At 37.3% G+C, this 12301-nt stretch overlaps 1 protein-coding gene across 4 annotated transcripts in view; it reads left to right on the top strand.

The window, feature by feature from the left end:
• Window positions 1-12301, top strand: part of TEK (TEK receptor tyrosine kinase) — a 118101-nt gene that overhangs the window by 69215 nt on the left and 36585 nt on the right. For all 4 annotated transcript variants that reach the window (XM_047767537.1, XM_047767535.1, XM_047767538.1 and 1 more), the window contains 2 exons: window positions 2428-2579; window positions 3793-3937. In XM_047767537.1, the coding sequence (XP_047623493.1) occupies window positions 2428-2579; window positions 3793-3937 (297 nt within the window). The remainder of the gene's footprint in view (window positions 1-2427; window positions 2580-3792; window positions 3938-12301) is intronic.

The raw sequence follows: 12301 nt of genomic DNA, 5'->3' as shown, positions 1-12301 counted from the left end.
CACTCATTCTTCACTCTTCTCAGCCCTTGGCAACCATTAATTTACTTTATATGTGTACAAATTTAATTATTCTTGACATTTCATATTCTATAAATGGGATCATAAAATACAGTAGTCTTTTGTGGCTGGATTTTTTTTTTTTACTTACCATACCATTTTTGAGGTTTATTTATATTATAGCACATATCATTACCCACCTCATTCCTTTTTATTGCCTCACAATCTGTTGTCACAAAAAAATTTGTTGGAACTGAGCCACGCCCATTTGTTTACAATGTATCATGTAGGGCTGCTCTCACTCTGTGACAACAGGGTTGAATAGTTAACACAGAGAACACAGGGCTTACAAAGCTGAAAATATTTATCATCTACAGTCCTGTAAAGAGAGTTCACTGACCCCTGCCCTAGAATATATATTTTTTTTCTGAGATGAATCCTTTATTTATTTTATTTTATTTTTTTAAATTTTATTTTCCCACTGTACAGCAAGGGGATCAAGTTATATACATTAAGAAGCAAATTTTCAAAACTTAAAAATAAAAAGCATATATTACATTTTCAATCAAATATAAATAATGTACATCCAGTGAAATCTACAGTAAGAATAGTAAGACATTTATAGTTTTTCTCTGTGAGTTCTAAAAATCAAAACAAAATGGTGGGAAATGCCAAAACTTGTTTTCTCAAAGGCTTTAGCTTGTCAGCTTTATACTTTCTCTTCTTCCCCGGTGTTTGGACTTTGCTACAGGGAGGGAATCTGGGAGGGCTTAGGAAGGAAGGAAATGCTGTGCAGCTACCAGAGGATGGATTGAAAATGGGCAAAGGACAAGTTTAATGATTTGAATTTATTGCTCCACCTCCTTTATCTTCAAAGGCTGATGTTATAAAAGGTGTGAGAATCTCAGACTCAGATCCAGGCCCCAGGCTTTCAGGGAGCAGCCCCCTTTCCCTCATACCCTTTTCCACCTATACATCCACCTTTACCTCCATCCAACCGCAGAAAATACAGGGGGATAATGAAGGAAAGACATGGTGTTAAACACTTTGAACTCCAATGTCAATAACTTTTGTGGCTGAGCAATTTGGCATATTTTCTAATCACAATCTCTCCAAGTCTGCAGATATATCAAGAAATTACCTTTGTGGTTATTAGACCTCTTTCCCTCCTACTCCTACACTTTACCTGTTTCATGTTAGGCCTGGGAAATAGGATATCAATAAAAAATATCTATATTGATTTGTTTGCCTTGACTGCCTCTTCCTACCACTGATATGGAACAGCACATAAGTGACTGCTGTTCTTTTTTTGCTGGAAAGAACTAAGCAATTTCCCCAATGTTTCCCTTAGATGCTTTAAGTGCATCTCTACCTCCTATCTTTTTTACTAAGTGTTGGGCTGTTTTCAATCATGTCCAACATTTAGTAACAAATGATCTGAAATTCTCTATGACCCTACAGTTTGGAGTAAAATTGTTGTATTTCAGGATTATTCATTCTTTTATTTTTGTCTTTTTGTCTTTTTTTAGGGCTGCACTTGCAGCTATGGAGGTTCCCAGGCTAGTGGTCCATTTGGAGCTTCCGGCCTATGCTACATCCATAGCAATGTGGAATCGGAGCCACATCTGCGACCTACACCACAGCTCACGGCAACGCCAGATCCTTAACCCACTGAGCAAGGCCAGGGATTGAGCTGATGTCCTCATGGATGCTAGTCAGGTTCGTTAACTGCTGAGCCACGATGGCAACTCCAGGATTATTCATTCTTTACTATGCATATATTACTATGCATAGTAAGGAATCCTGATACCTTAGTTGATATCACAGATATTCTTTTTCTCTCCATATTGGCAGCAACATTTTAAATTTTGCTGTTGACTAGAAATTAACTTGGTGGAGTTTTATTCCATCTTCCTTCTTGGATGGAAATGTGTATGTAATGAATTGTCTGCCATTTGCAGACTTTCTAATTGATAAGACATCTCTCAGATATCAAAACTAATGATCATACTGTTGATCAGTAGTATCAGAAACTTGCAGAATAGAAAGAAATAATTTCGTGCTTTTGTTTTTTTAAAAAATTCTCTTAAAAAATCAAGAGCAGAACCTAATAGCAAGATCTGCAGAGATGTGGTAGTGATGCTCATTCCAACACTGAGACCTATCTTCTAGGTTTACTGAAAAAGTGCATCATTATGGCAAAGTGTGAGTTCTGGATTCATAAAGATATGACCTTGAACCTGGACTCCTAGCCTCAGTCTCCTCATCTATAACATGGGAACCACATTAGCACCCACCCCAAAAGTTTACTATGTGATGATAAAACAATATAGTATTTGCTAAGTTCTTGTCCAGTGCATGACTTGCTAAATTACTTGTTTTTATGTTGTGTTAAAGATTAGACCTCACAGTGCTGTTTCTTTCATTCAGGCATTCCAAGGATGACTCCAAAGATAGAGGATATGCCAGATCACATAGAAGTAAACAGTGGTAAATTTAACCCCATCTGCAAAGCATCTGGCTGGCCACTACCTGCTAATGAAGAAATGACCCTGGTTAAGCCAGATGGGACAGTGCTCCATGTAAGAGTTATTCTTAATCTTCCCTTCTGACAGCACTAAATGATTTTGATATAGTAGTTACCCTACTAAAAGCTAGATTCCATTCAAGACTTGCATTCTACTAGGCTAGGGTGTTGTTAGCTTTGACAAAAAGAAGAGGAAAATTTAGCATAATCCATTTGACTCTAGGCAGACGCAAACCCACATCTCCAATTCAGAAACTATGATCCACAGAAGCCCTTAGGTCTGGACACATAGCTTGGGTCTCTCTGCCTCTGCACTTTGTCATCATTGCCGGTGGTCACTGCATAGGATACCATCACAGCATTCTTCTTTGCTGGAAAGGACCAAGCTGCTTTTTCAATATGTTTCCCTACCTTCTCCCAACCACCTGTGTAGCAGAGAGAGGAGCCACCTCAAATTTCTCTGTGTCACACTTGATCCTAAGGAAACAGATGCATTTTCTTATCTAAAGATTTGGAAAGAGTTATGATATATTTCTCTTGAAGATGACTGAAAATCCATTTGACTGGAAGGCAGATTCAAGTGACTTCTTGGGGGAAGGATATGTAGAATGTTCAGATCTTGAATGTTCCTGATTCTATTCAAACAATCCATTAGGTAGTTGAAACCAATAGATAGCTTCCAAAATTGTGTTGGCCCTTCCATGAGTTTGTTGAAGTAACAGCTACCTTCTAGTAAGACATACTCTACATGTCTTACTTAACATTACCATCCCCTTATTGCAGAAGTGGAAACTGGCTGGGTTAAATAACTAAGGGATTGTTCAAAAGTGGCAGAGCTGGGATGGGAACTCAAGTCCATGTGTCTTCAGAGTCCTGGCCTTTTCCCTAAAACCATACTTGGCAGCCCCTCAAACACTGTAGGACGCCATTTTGTCTTTTCACCCAGACTTTTGGACCAGAAAGGAACAAATGTTACCATAAGCACTTGAGGAGGAATTAGACTTTTTGCTTGTTAAGTGTTTACCCCACACTCCCAAACACATAAACACAACAGCAGGATCTGCAAGGGCGTCAATCCAACATAAACTTTCAGGGCTACTACAATAGCTTTGGAAATAAGCCAGTGCTTATACAAACATTGCCCTGAACTTCTTAATCTCTCCTAGAAAACTTTTTATTTAACAATGAGATGGGGTCAGTGTCATGGACCTTTGTGTTTATACCTCTCTGGAAGCTTTTTTTTTTTTTTTTGTATTTGACCTTTCCAGCCAAATGACTTTAACCATACGGGTCGTCTCTCAGTGGCCACCTTCACTATCCACCGGATCCTGCCCCCTGACTCAGGAGTCTGGGTCTGCAGTGTGAACACTGTGGCTGGGATGGTGGAGAAGCCTTTCAACATTTCTGTTAAAGGTAAGCTCCATTTTCCAGGGGAAGAACTTGTATCCTTGATGGTACTATATTTATGTATCACTAGGTGCTGCTTCTAGATAGAAATGCCATCTGACCTCTAAAATGCCTTTTGGGTGTTCTCTGGGATATAAAACTTTATAAAATATGTGCATTAAAGTGGAAAGGAGGGAATAAGTTTATGATTTTGGGGGTCACATAGCCCTGGATTTGTTTTTATTCAAGTAGCTATTAACCTTGGGTGTGGCTCTGAGCAAATCAATTTAACCTCTCTGAATCTTTCTATATATATAGAAAGATTTTTTTCTTAATTAAAGTATAGTTGATTTACAATGTGCCAATTTCTACTCTATAGCAAAGTGACCCAGTCTCATACACACACACACACACACACACACACACACACATATACATTCCTTTTATTACATTATCTTCCATCGTGATCTGTCTGAAGAGATTAGATATAATTTCATGTGCTATACAGTAGGACCTCATTGCTTGTCCATTCTAAATGTAATCGTTTGCATATACTGACCCCAGTCCATCCCATTCCCTTCACCTTCACATTTGATAGTCATAAGTCTTTTCTCTAGTCTCTGAGTCTGTTTCTGTTTTATAGATAAGTTCATTTGTGTCATATTTTAGATTCCACATATAAGTGACATCATATAGTATTTGTCTTTCTCCTTCTGATTTATTTCACTCAGTGTGATAATCTCTAGTTGGATCCGTGTTGCTGCAGATGGCATTATTTCATTCTTTTTTATGGCTGAGTAGTAGTCTATTGCGTATATGTACCGCATGTTCTTAATCCACTCATCTGTTGATGGACCTTTAGGTTGTTTCCATGTCTTGGATACTATGAATAGTGCTGCTATGAACATAGAGGTGCATGTATTTTTTGAATTGTAGTCATCCAGATAAATGCCCAGGAGTGGGATTGGATCATATAGTATTTCTATATTTAGTTTTCTGAGGAAACTCCATACTGTTTTCCATAGTAGTTATACCAATTTACATTCCTACCAATAGTGTAGGAGTGTTCCCTTTTCTCTACACCCTCTCCAGGATTTGTTATTTGTAAATTTATTTAATGATGGCCATTCTGATCAGTGCGAGGTGGTATCTCATTGTAGTTTTTTTTTTTTTTGGTCTTTTTGCCATTTCTAGGGCCACTCCCACGGCATATGGAGGTTCCCAGGTTAGGAATCCAGTTGGAGCTGTAGCTGCCAGCCTACGCCACAGCCACAGCAACGTGGGATCCAAGCCATGTCTGCGACCTACACCACAGCTCACGGCAATGACAGATCCTTAACCCACTGAGCAAGGCCAGGGATCAAACCTGCAACCTCATGGCTCCTAGTCAGATCAGTTAGCCACTGAGCCATGACGGAAACTTCTCATTGTCGTTTTGAGTCATATTTCTCTAATAATTGGTGATGTTGAGCATTTTTTTTCCATGTCCTTCTTCTCTCAACCTTCCTTTATTTGTAAATAAAGCTTAGTTTATCTGTCACTCAAGGTTATTGTGAAGATTTGTTAAATATTGGAATTGTGTCTGGCAAAAGGTGTCTGATTGTGATTATATCTCTTAAAATTTAACTTCATCAATGTTGTGACTTCATTTACTCCGGAGAATAGTTGAAGAATTTTCATTTTCAAAGACTGCTCTTTTAATATGAAGCCCAGGCTATGCTATTCAGTTAACATGAATTATTCTTTCACATATTCAGAATTCTGAATATTCTTCCTGCAATGAATTATTTCAAAATTCAAAATCAATCTAAGTGGATGTATGTAACTTTGTAGCTTGAGGGGAAGAAATTAGGGGTAAAGCCAAGCTAGTTGGCTCGTGTACAGAGACACAACAAGAAATTATAAATTTGGAGTTACTCTTAATTTATTTAGACAAAACACCTAATAACGGTGGTCTATATTCTAGAAAGACACTGGGCTAAGTGCTTCACATACTTCATTCACCTCGTTTAATTTTACAAGGACCATGTGCAATACTATTGTTATCTCCACTTGGTTAGTCAGGAAACAGGTTCAGAAGATTTAGGTAACTTGTCTAAGGTAGCACATCTGGTAAACAGCTAATGTTAGTTTTAAACCTGGTCTCTTGACTCCAAACCTTGCCATCTTTTCTATATCATTTTGCTTTCTGAGTCTCTTGTGCTATAGATAAGGAAACAAGATTACTGAAGCTTATTTTTATGCAACCTACTTCATTAATTGTTTAGGAATATTTGTGTGATACCAGAGGTAATTTCTATAAATGAACTTCTTTCATAGTAGGAAGAATATTCAGAATTCTGAATATGTGAGAGAATCATTCATGTTAATTGTATAGCAGAGCCTAGACTTCATTTTAAGTGAATAGTCTTCAAAATGAAAATTCTCCACAGTAAAAAGGAAGTTACAACATGGATGAAGTTAAACTTTTTATGAAATATAATCAAAATTGGACGGACACCTATGCCAGACACGATTTAATATTTAAACACCTGGAATATAATTTTTTTTCTAAAAGGTAAATAGCAATAATAACATAAGTACAGCCTCATAGATTTGGATTCTCTGCCCTGAGAATTCACATAAAACATCTCAGCATCCTTAATATATTTTTTTGATTACTGAAAAAGCCTGAGACTATTTTATTCAGTAGAACATTAACACAATAAAAATAATTTCTTCAATCATACATGTTCTTGGAGGAAAGGAAATGATGTTCAGGCAAGAAAAATTATGTTATTTTTAAGCTCCTTGGAATGTTTGCTGCCCATGGAAAATAAATAGTAATAACCAAAAAGCAAACCATGTTACTAAGATTCGAGTCATCGATTCTAATTTTAATTTTTAAATAGAAGACAGCATGCAACATCAGTGCATAGAAACTAGTTCTAAGTCTCTAGTTCTAAGTCTCTAGTGCCTCGTTACTCTCATGTTGACTGATATCCATAAAATGGAAATAGCCACTAGGTAAATTAAACAGTATCTTTTTCATAGTATTAAAAATAATAGATATAGTCATTCTTCAGTATCTGTAGGGTATTGGGATTCGTTCTGGAAGCTCCATGGACACACAACTCCATGGATGTTCAAGTCTCTTATATAAAATGGTATAATATTTGCATGCAATCTATGAACACCCTCCTATATACTTTTAGTCTGTTTTTTTAACAGTTTATTATTTATTTTTTTAATTACTTAATGAATTTTTATTACATTTATATGTGTACAACAATCATAGCAGCCAAACTTATATGGAAATTATTTTTTAGTTTTGTTGAAGTATAATTCATTTACAATGTGATAATTTCTAATGCACAACAAAGTGGTTCAGTTACACATATACATATCCATTCTTTTCCCACACATAGACCATCACAGCATATTATTTAAAGCTCCCTTACTATACAGAAGGTTCCCACTGGCCAGTCATTACATGTACTACAGTGTGCATATGCCAAATCCAAACCCCCAGTCCATCCCTCCCCACCCGTAGCTGTCCCATTTGGTAACCATAAGTTTTATTTCAAAGTTTGTGAGTTTGTTTTGTTCTACAAGTAAGTTCATTTGTATCCCTCCCCCCCCTTTTTAAGATTCCACATATAAGTGATATCATATTATGCTTATTTTTCACTAACTTCACTTAGTATGATAATCTCTAGGTGCATCAATGTTGCTGCAAATGGCATTATTCTATTCTTTTTTATGGGTAAGTAGTATTGCATTGTATATATGTACCACATCTTCTTTATCCATTCGTCTGCCAATTAACATTTAGATCACTTCCATGTCTTGGATGTTGTAAATAGTGCTGTCATGAACATTAAGGTGCAAGTATCTTTTCAAATCATGGTTTTCTCTGAATAGATACCCAGGAGTGGGATTGCTGTATCATATGGTAATTCTATTTTTCAGTTTTCAAGGAAACTCCACACTGTTTTCCATAATGGTTGCACCAGCTCACATTCCCACCAACAGTGTAAGAGGGTTCCCTTTTCTCCACACCCTCTCCAGCATTTATTGTTTGTGGACTTTTTGATGATGGCCATTCTGGCTGGTGTAAGGTGGTACCTTATAGTAGTTTTCATTTGCATTTCTCTAAAAATTAGCAATGTTTAGCAACTTTTCATGTTCCTATTGGTCATTTGGATGTCTCCTTTAGAGAAATGTCTATTTAGATTTTCTGCCCATTTTTTGATTGGGTTGTTGTTGGTGGTTTTTTAAAATGATATTGAGCTGTGTAAGTTGTTTGTATATTTTGAAAATTAATCCCTTGTCGGTTGCTTCATTTGCATTTCTCCCTTTCTTTGGGTTGTCTTTTTGTTTTGTTGATGGTTTCCTTTGCTGTGCATGAACTTTTAAGTTTAATTAGGTTTCATTTTTTTATTTTTGTTTTTAATTTCATTCACCTCTGGGAGGTAGATCTGAGAAGATACTGCTGCAGTTTATGTGAAAGACTCTTTGGCCTGTTTTCCTCTAAGAGGTTTATAGTATCTAGTCTTATTTTTAGGTCTTTTTTTTTTTGTCTTTTTGCTATTTCTTGGGCCGCTCCCATGGCATATGGAGGTTCCCAGGCTAGGGGTCGAATCAGAGCTGTAGCCACCAGCCTACACCAGAGCCACAGCAACGTGGGATCCAAGCCGCATCTGCAACCTACACCACAGCTCACGGCAACGCCAGATCGTTAACCCACTGAGCAAGGGCAGGGACCGAACCCGCAACCTCATGGTTCCTAGTTGGATCCGTTAACCACTGCGCCACGACAGGAACTTCCATTTTTAGGTCTTTAATTCATTTTTATTTTATTTTGAAATATGGTGTTAGAGAGTGTTCTAAATTTCATTCTTTTACATGCAGCTCTCCAGTTTCCCCAGCACCACTTATTGAAGAGATTTTTCTCTTCTCCATTGTGTATTTTTGCCTCCTTTGTTGTAGATTAGTTGACCATAGGTGCGTGGGTTGATTTCTGGGCTTTCTATCCTGTTCCATTGATCTATATTTCAATTTTTTGGGGGCCAGTGCCAAACTGTTTTGATGACTATAGCTTTTTAGTATAGTCCTAAAGCCAGGGAACCTGATTCCTCCAGCTCTATTTTTATTTTTTTATGGTTGCTTTGCCTATTCTGGGTCTTTTGTGTTTCCATACAAATTAAAAAAATTTCTCATTCTATGAAAAATGTCATTGGTAATTTGATAGAGATTGCATTGTGTTTATAGATTGCCTTGGGTAATATAGTCATTTTGACAATATTGATTCTTCCAGTCCAAGAGCATGGTATAATTTACATCTGTTTATGTCATCTTTGATTTCTGTCAAGAGCATCTTATAGTTTTCACAACACAAGTCCTTTCTCTCCTAGGTAGATTTACTCCTAGACATTTTATCTTTTTTGATGTGATGGTAAATGGTATTGTTCCCCTAATTTCTCTTTCTGATCTTTTATTGTTCATGTATAGAAATGCAAGAGATTTCTGTATATTAATTTTGTATCCTGCAACTTTACCAAATTCATTGACAAGTTCTAATAGTTTTCTTTCTTTTCTTTTCTTTCTTTCTCTCTTTCTTTTTTTTTTCTTTTTTTGTCTTTTTTGCCATTTCTTGGGCCACTCCCATGGCACATGGAGGTTCCCAGGCTAGGGCACTAGTTGGAGCTGTAGCTGCTAGCCTACACCAGAGCCACAGCAACGTGGGATCTGAGCTGCATCTGCGACCTACACCACAGCTCACGGCAACACTGGATCCTTAACCCACTGAGCAAGGTCAGGGATCAAACCTGCAACCTCATGGTTCCTAGTTGGATTCGTTAACCACTGTGCCACGACGGGAACTCTTCTTTTTTTTTTTTTTTATGGCCATACCTGTGGCATATGGAAGTTCCTGGGCTAGGGGTTAAACTGGAGCTGCCGCTAAAGCCAATTCCACAATCACAGCAATACCAGACCTGAGCCACATCTATGACCTATGCCACAGCTTACAATCATGCCAGATTCTTAACACACTGAGGGAGGCCAGGGATCAAACCCCCATACTCACAGAGACAACATTGGGTCCTTAACCTGCTGATCCACAATGGAAATTCCTATTTATTATCCATAATTATCAGTAATTTTATGACAATGTCTTTAGGATTTTCTATGTGTAGTATCATGTCATATGCAAACAATGACAGTTTTACTTCTTTTCTAATTTGGATTCCTTTTATTTCTCTTTCTTCTCTGATTGCCATGGCTATGACTTCTGGAACTATATTGAATAGAGGTGGCAAGAAGGGAGATCCTTGTCTTGTTCCTGATCTTACTGGAAACACTTTCAGCTTTTCAACATTGAGAATGATGTTAGCTGTGGGTTTACCACACATAGGCTTTATTATGTTGAGGTAGGTTCTCTCTAGTCCCACTTTCTGGAGAGTTTTTATCCTGAATGGGAGCTGGGTTTTGTCAGAAGCTTTTTTCTTCATCTATTGAGATGATCATATGGTTTTTATTATTCAATTTGTTGATGTGGTATATTACACAGATAGATTTCCGGGTATTGAAGAATCCTTTTATCCCTGGGATAAATACCATGTGATCATGGTGTATGATCCTTTTATTGTATTTCTGGACTCAGTTTGCTAGTATTTTGTTGAGGATTTTTGCATCTATATTCATCAGTGATATTGGCATGCATTTATCTTTTTTGTGATATCTTTGTCTGGTTTTGGTATCAGGGTGATGATAAGTCTCATACTATGAGTTTGGGGGTGTTCATTCATTTGCAAATTTCTGGAAGAGTTTCAGAACAATAGGTGGTAACTCTTCTCTAAATGTTTGATAGAATTTGCCTGTGAAATCATATGGTGGTAGACTTTTCAGAAGTTTTTATTTTTTTATATAATGATTTTTATTTTTTTCATTACAGCTGGTTTACAGTGTTGTGTCAATTTTCTACTGTACATCATGGTGACCCAGTTACACATACATGTATACATGCTTTTTTCCCACATCATCATGCTCCATCATAAGTGACTAGATATAGTTCCCAGTGCTACACAGCAGGATCTCATTGCTTATCCATTCCAAGAGCAATAGTTTGCATCCGGTAAACCCAAGCTCCCAATCCCTCCCACTCCCCCCTCTCCTCATGGGCAGCCACAAGTCTATTCCCTAAGTCCATGATTTTCTTTTCTGTGTAAATGTTCATTTGTGTTGTATATTAGATTCCAGATGTAAGTGATATCATATGGTATTTGTCTTCGTCTTTCTGACTTATTTCACTTAGTATGAGATTCTCTAGTTCCATCCATGTTGCTGCAAATGGCATTATGTTTTTCTTTTTATGGCTGAGTAGTATTCCATTGTGTATATATACCACTTCTTCCTGATCCAGTCATCTGTTGATGGACCTTTGGGTTGTTTCCATGTCTTGGCTATTGCGAATAGTGCTGCAATGAACATGCAGGTGCATGTGTCTTTTTTAAGGAAGGTTTTGTCCAGATATATGACCAAAAGTAGAATTGCTGGGTCATATGGTAGTTCCATGTATAGCTTTCTAAGGTACCTCCATACTGTTTGCCATAATGGTTATACAAACTTACATTCCCACCAACAGTGCAGGAGGGTTCCCTTTTCTCCACAACCCCTCCAGCACTTATTTGTGGACTTATTAATGAGGGCCATTCTGACTGCTGTGAAGTGGTATCTCATGGTAGTTTTGAGTTGCAATTCTATAATAATGAGTTATATTGAGCATTTTTTCATGTGTTTATTGGCCATCTGTATATCTTCCTTGGAGAAATGTCTATTCAGCTCTTTTGCCCATTTTTCCATTCGGTTGTTGGCTTTTTTGTTGTTGAGTTGTATAAGTTGTTTATATATTTTAGAGATTAAGCCCTTGTCAGTTGCATCATTCGAAACTATTTTCTCCCACTCTGTAAGTTGTGTTTTTGTTTTCCTTTGGGTTTAATTTGCTGCACAAAAGCTTGTCAGTTTAATTAGGTCCCACTGGTTTATTTTTGCTCTTATTTCTGTTGCCTTGGGAGAATGACCTGAGAAAATAATCATGAAGTTGATGTCAGAGAATGTTTTGCCTATGTTCTCTTCCAAGAGTTTGTCAGTGTCTTGTCTTACATTTAAGTTGTTAAGCCATTTTGAGTTTATTTTTGTGCATGGTGTGAGGGTGTGTTCTAGTTTCATTGCTTTGCATGCAGCTGTCCAGGTTTCCCAGCATTTCTTGCTGAAAAGACTGTCTTTTTCACATTTTATGCTCTTGCCTCCCTTGTCAAAGATTAATTGACCATAAGGTATCTGGGTTTATTTCTGGGTTCTCTATTCTGTTCCATTGGTCTGTCTGTCTGTTTTGATACCAGTACCACA

The sequence above is a fragment of the Phacochoerus africanus genome, chromosome 2 (assembly GCF_016906955.1).
Source record: "Phacochoerus africanus isolate WHEZ1 chromosome 2, ROS_Pafr_v1, whole genome shotgun sequence".
NCBI classification, from domain to species: domain Eukaryota; kingdom Metazoa; phylum Chordata; class Mammalia; order Artiodactyla; family Suidae; genus Phacochoerus; species Phacochoerus africanus.
Note: the sequence above shows the minus strand (reverse complement) of the source record. Positions and strands in the feature narration are given on the sequence as shown.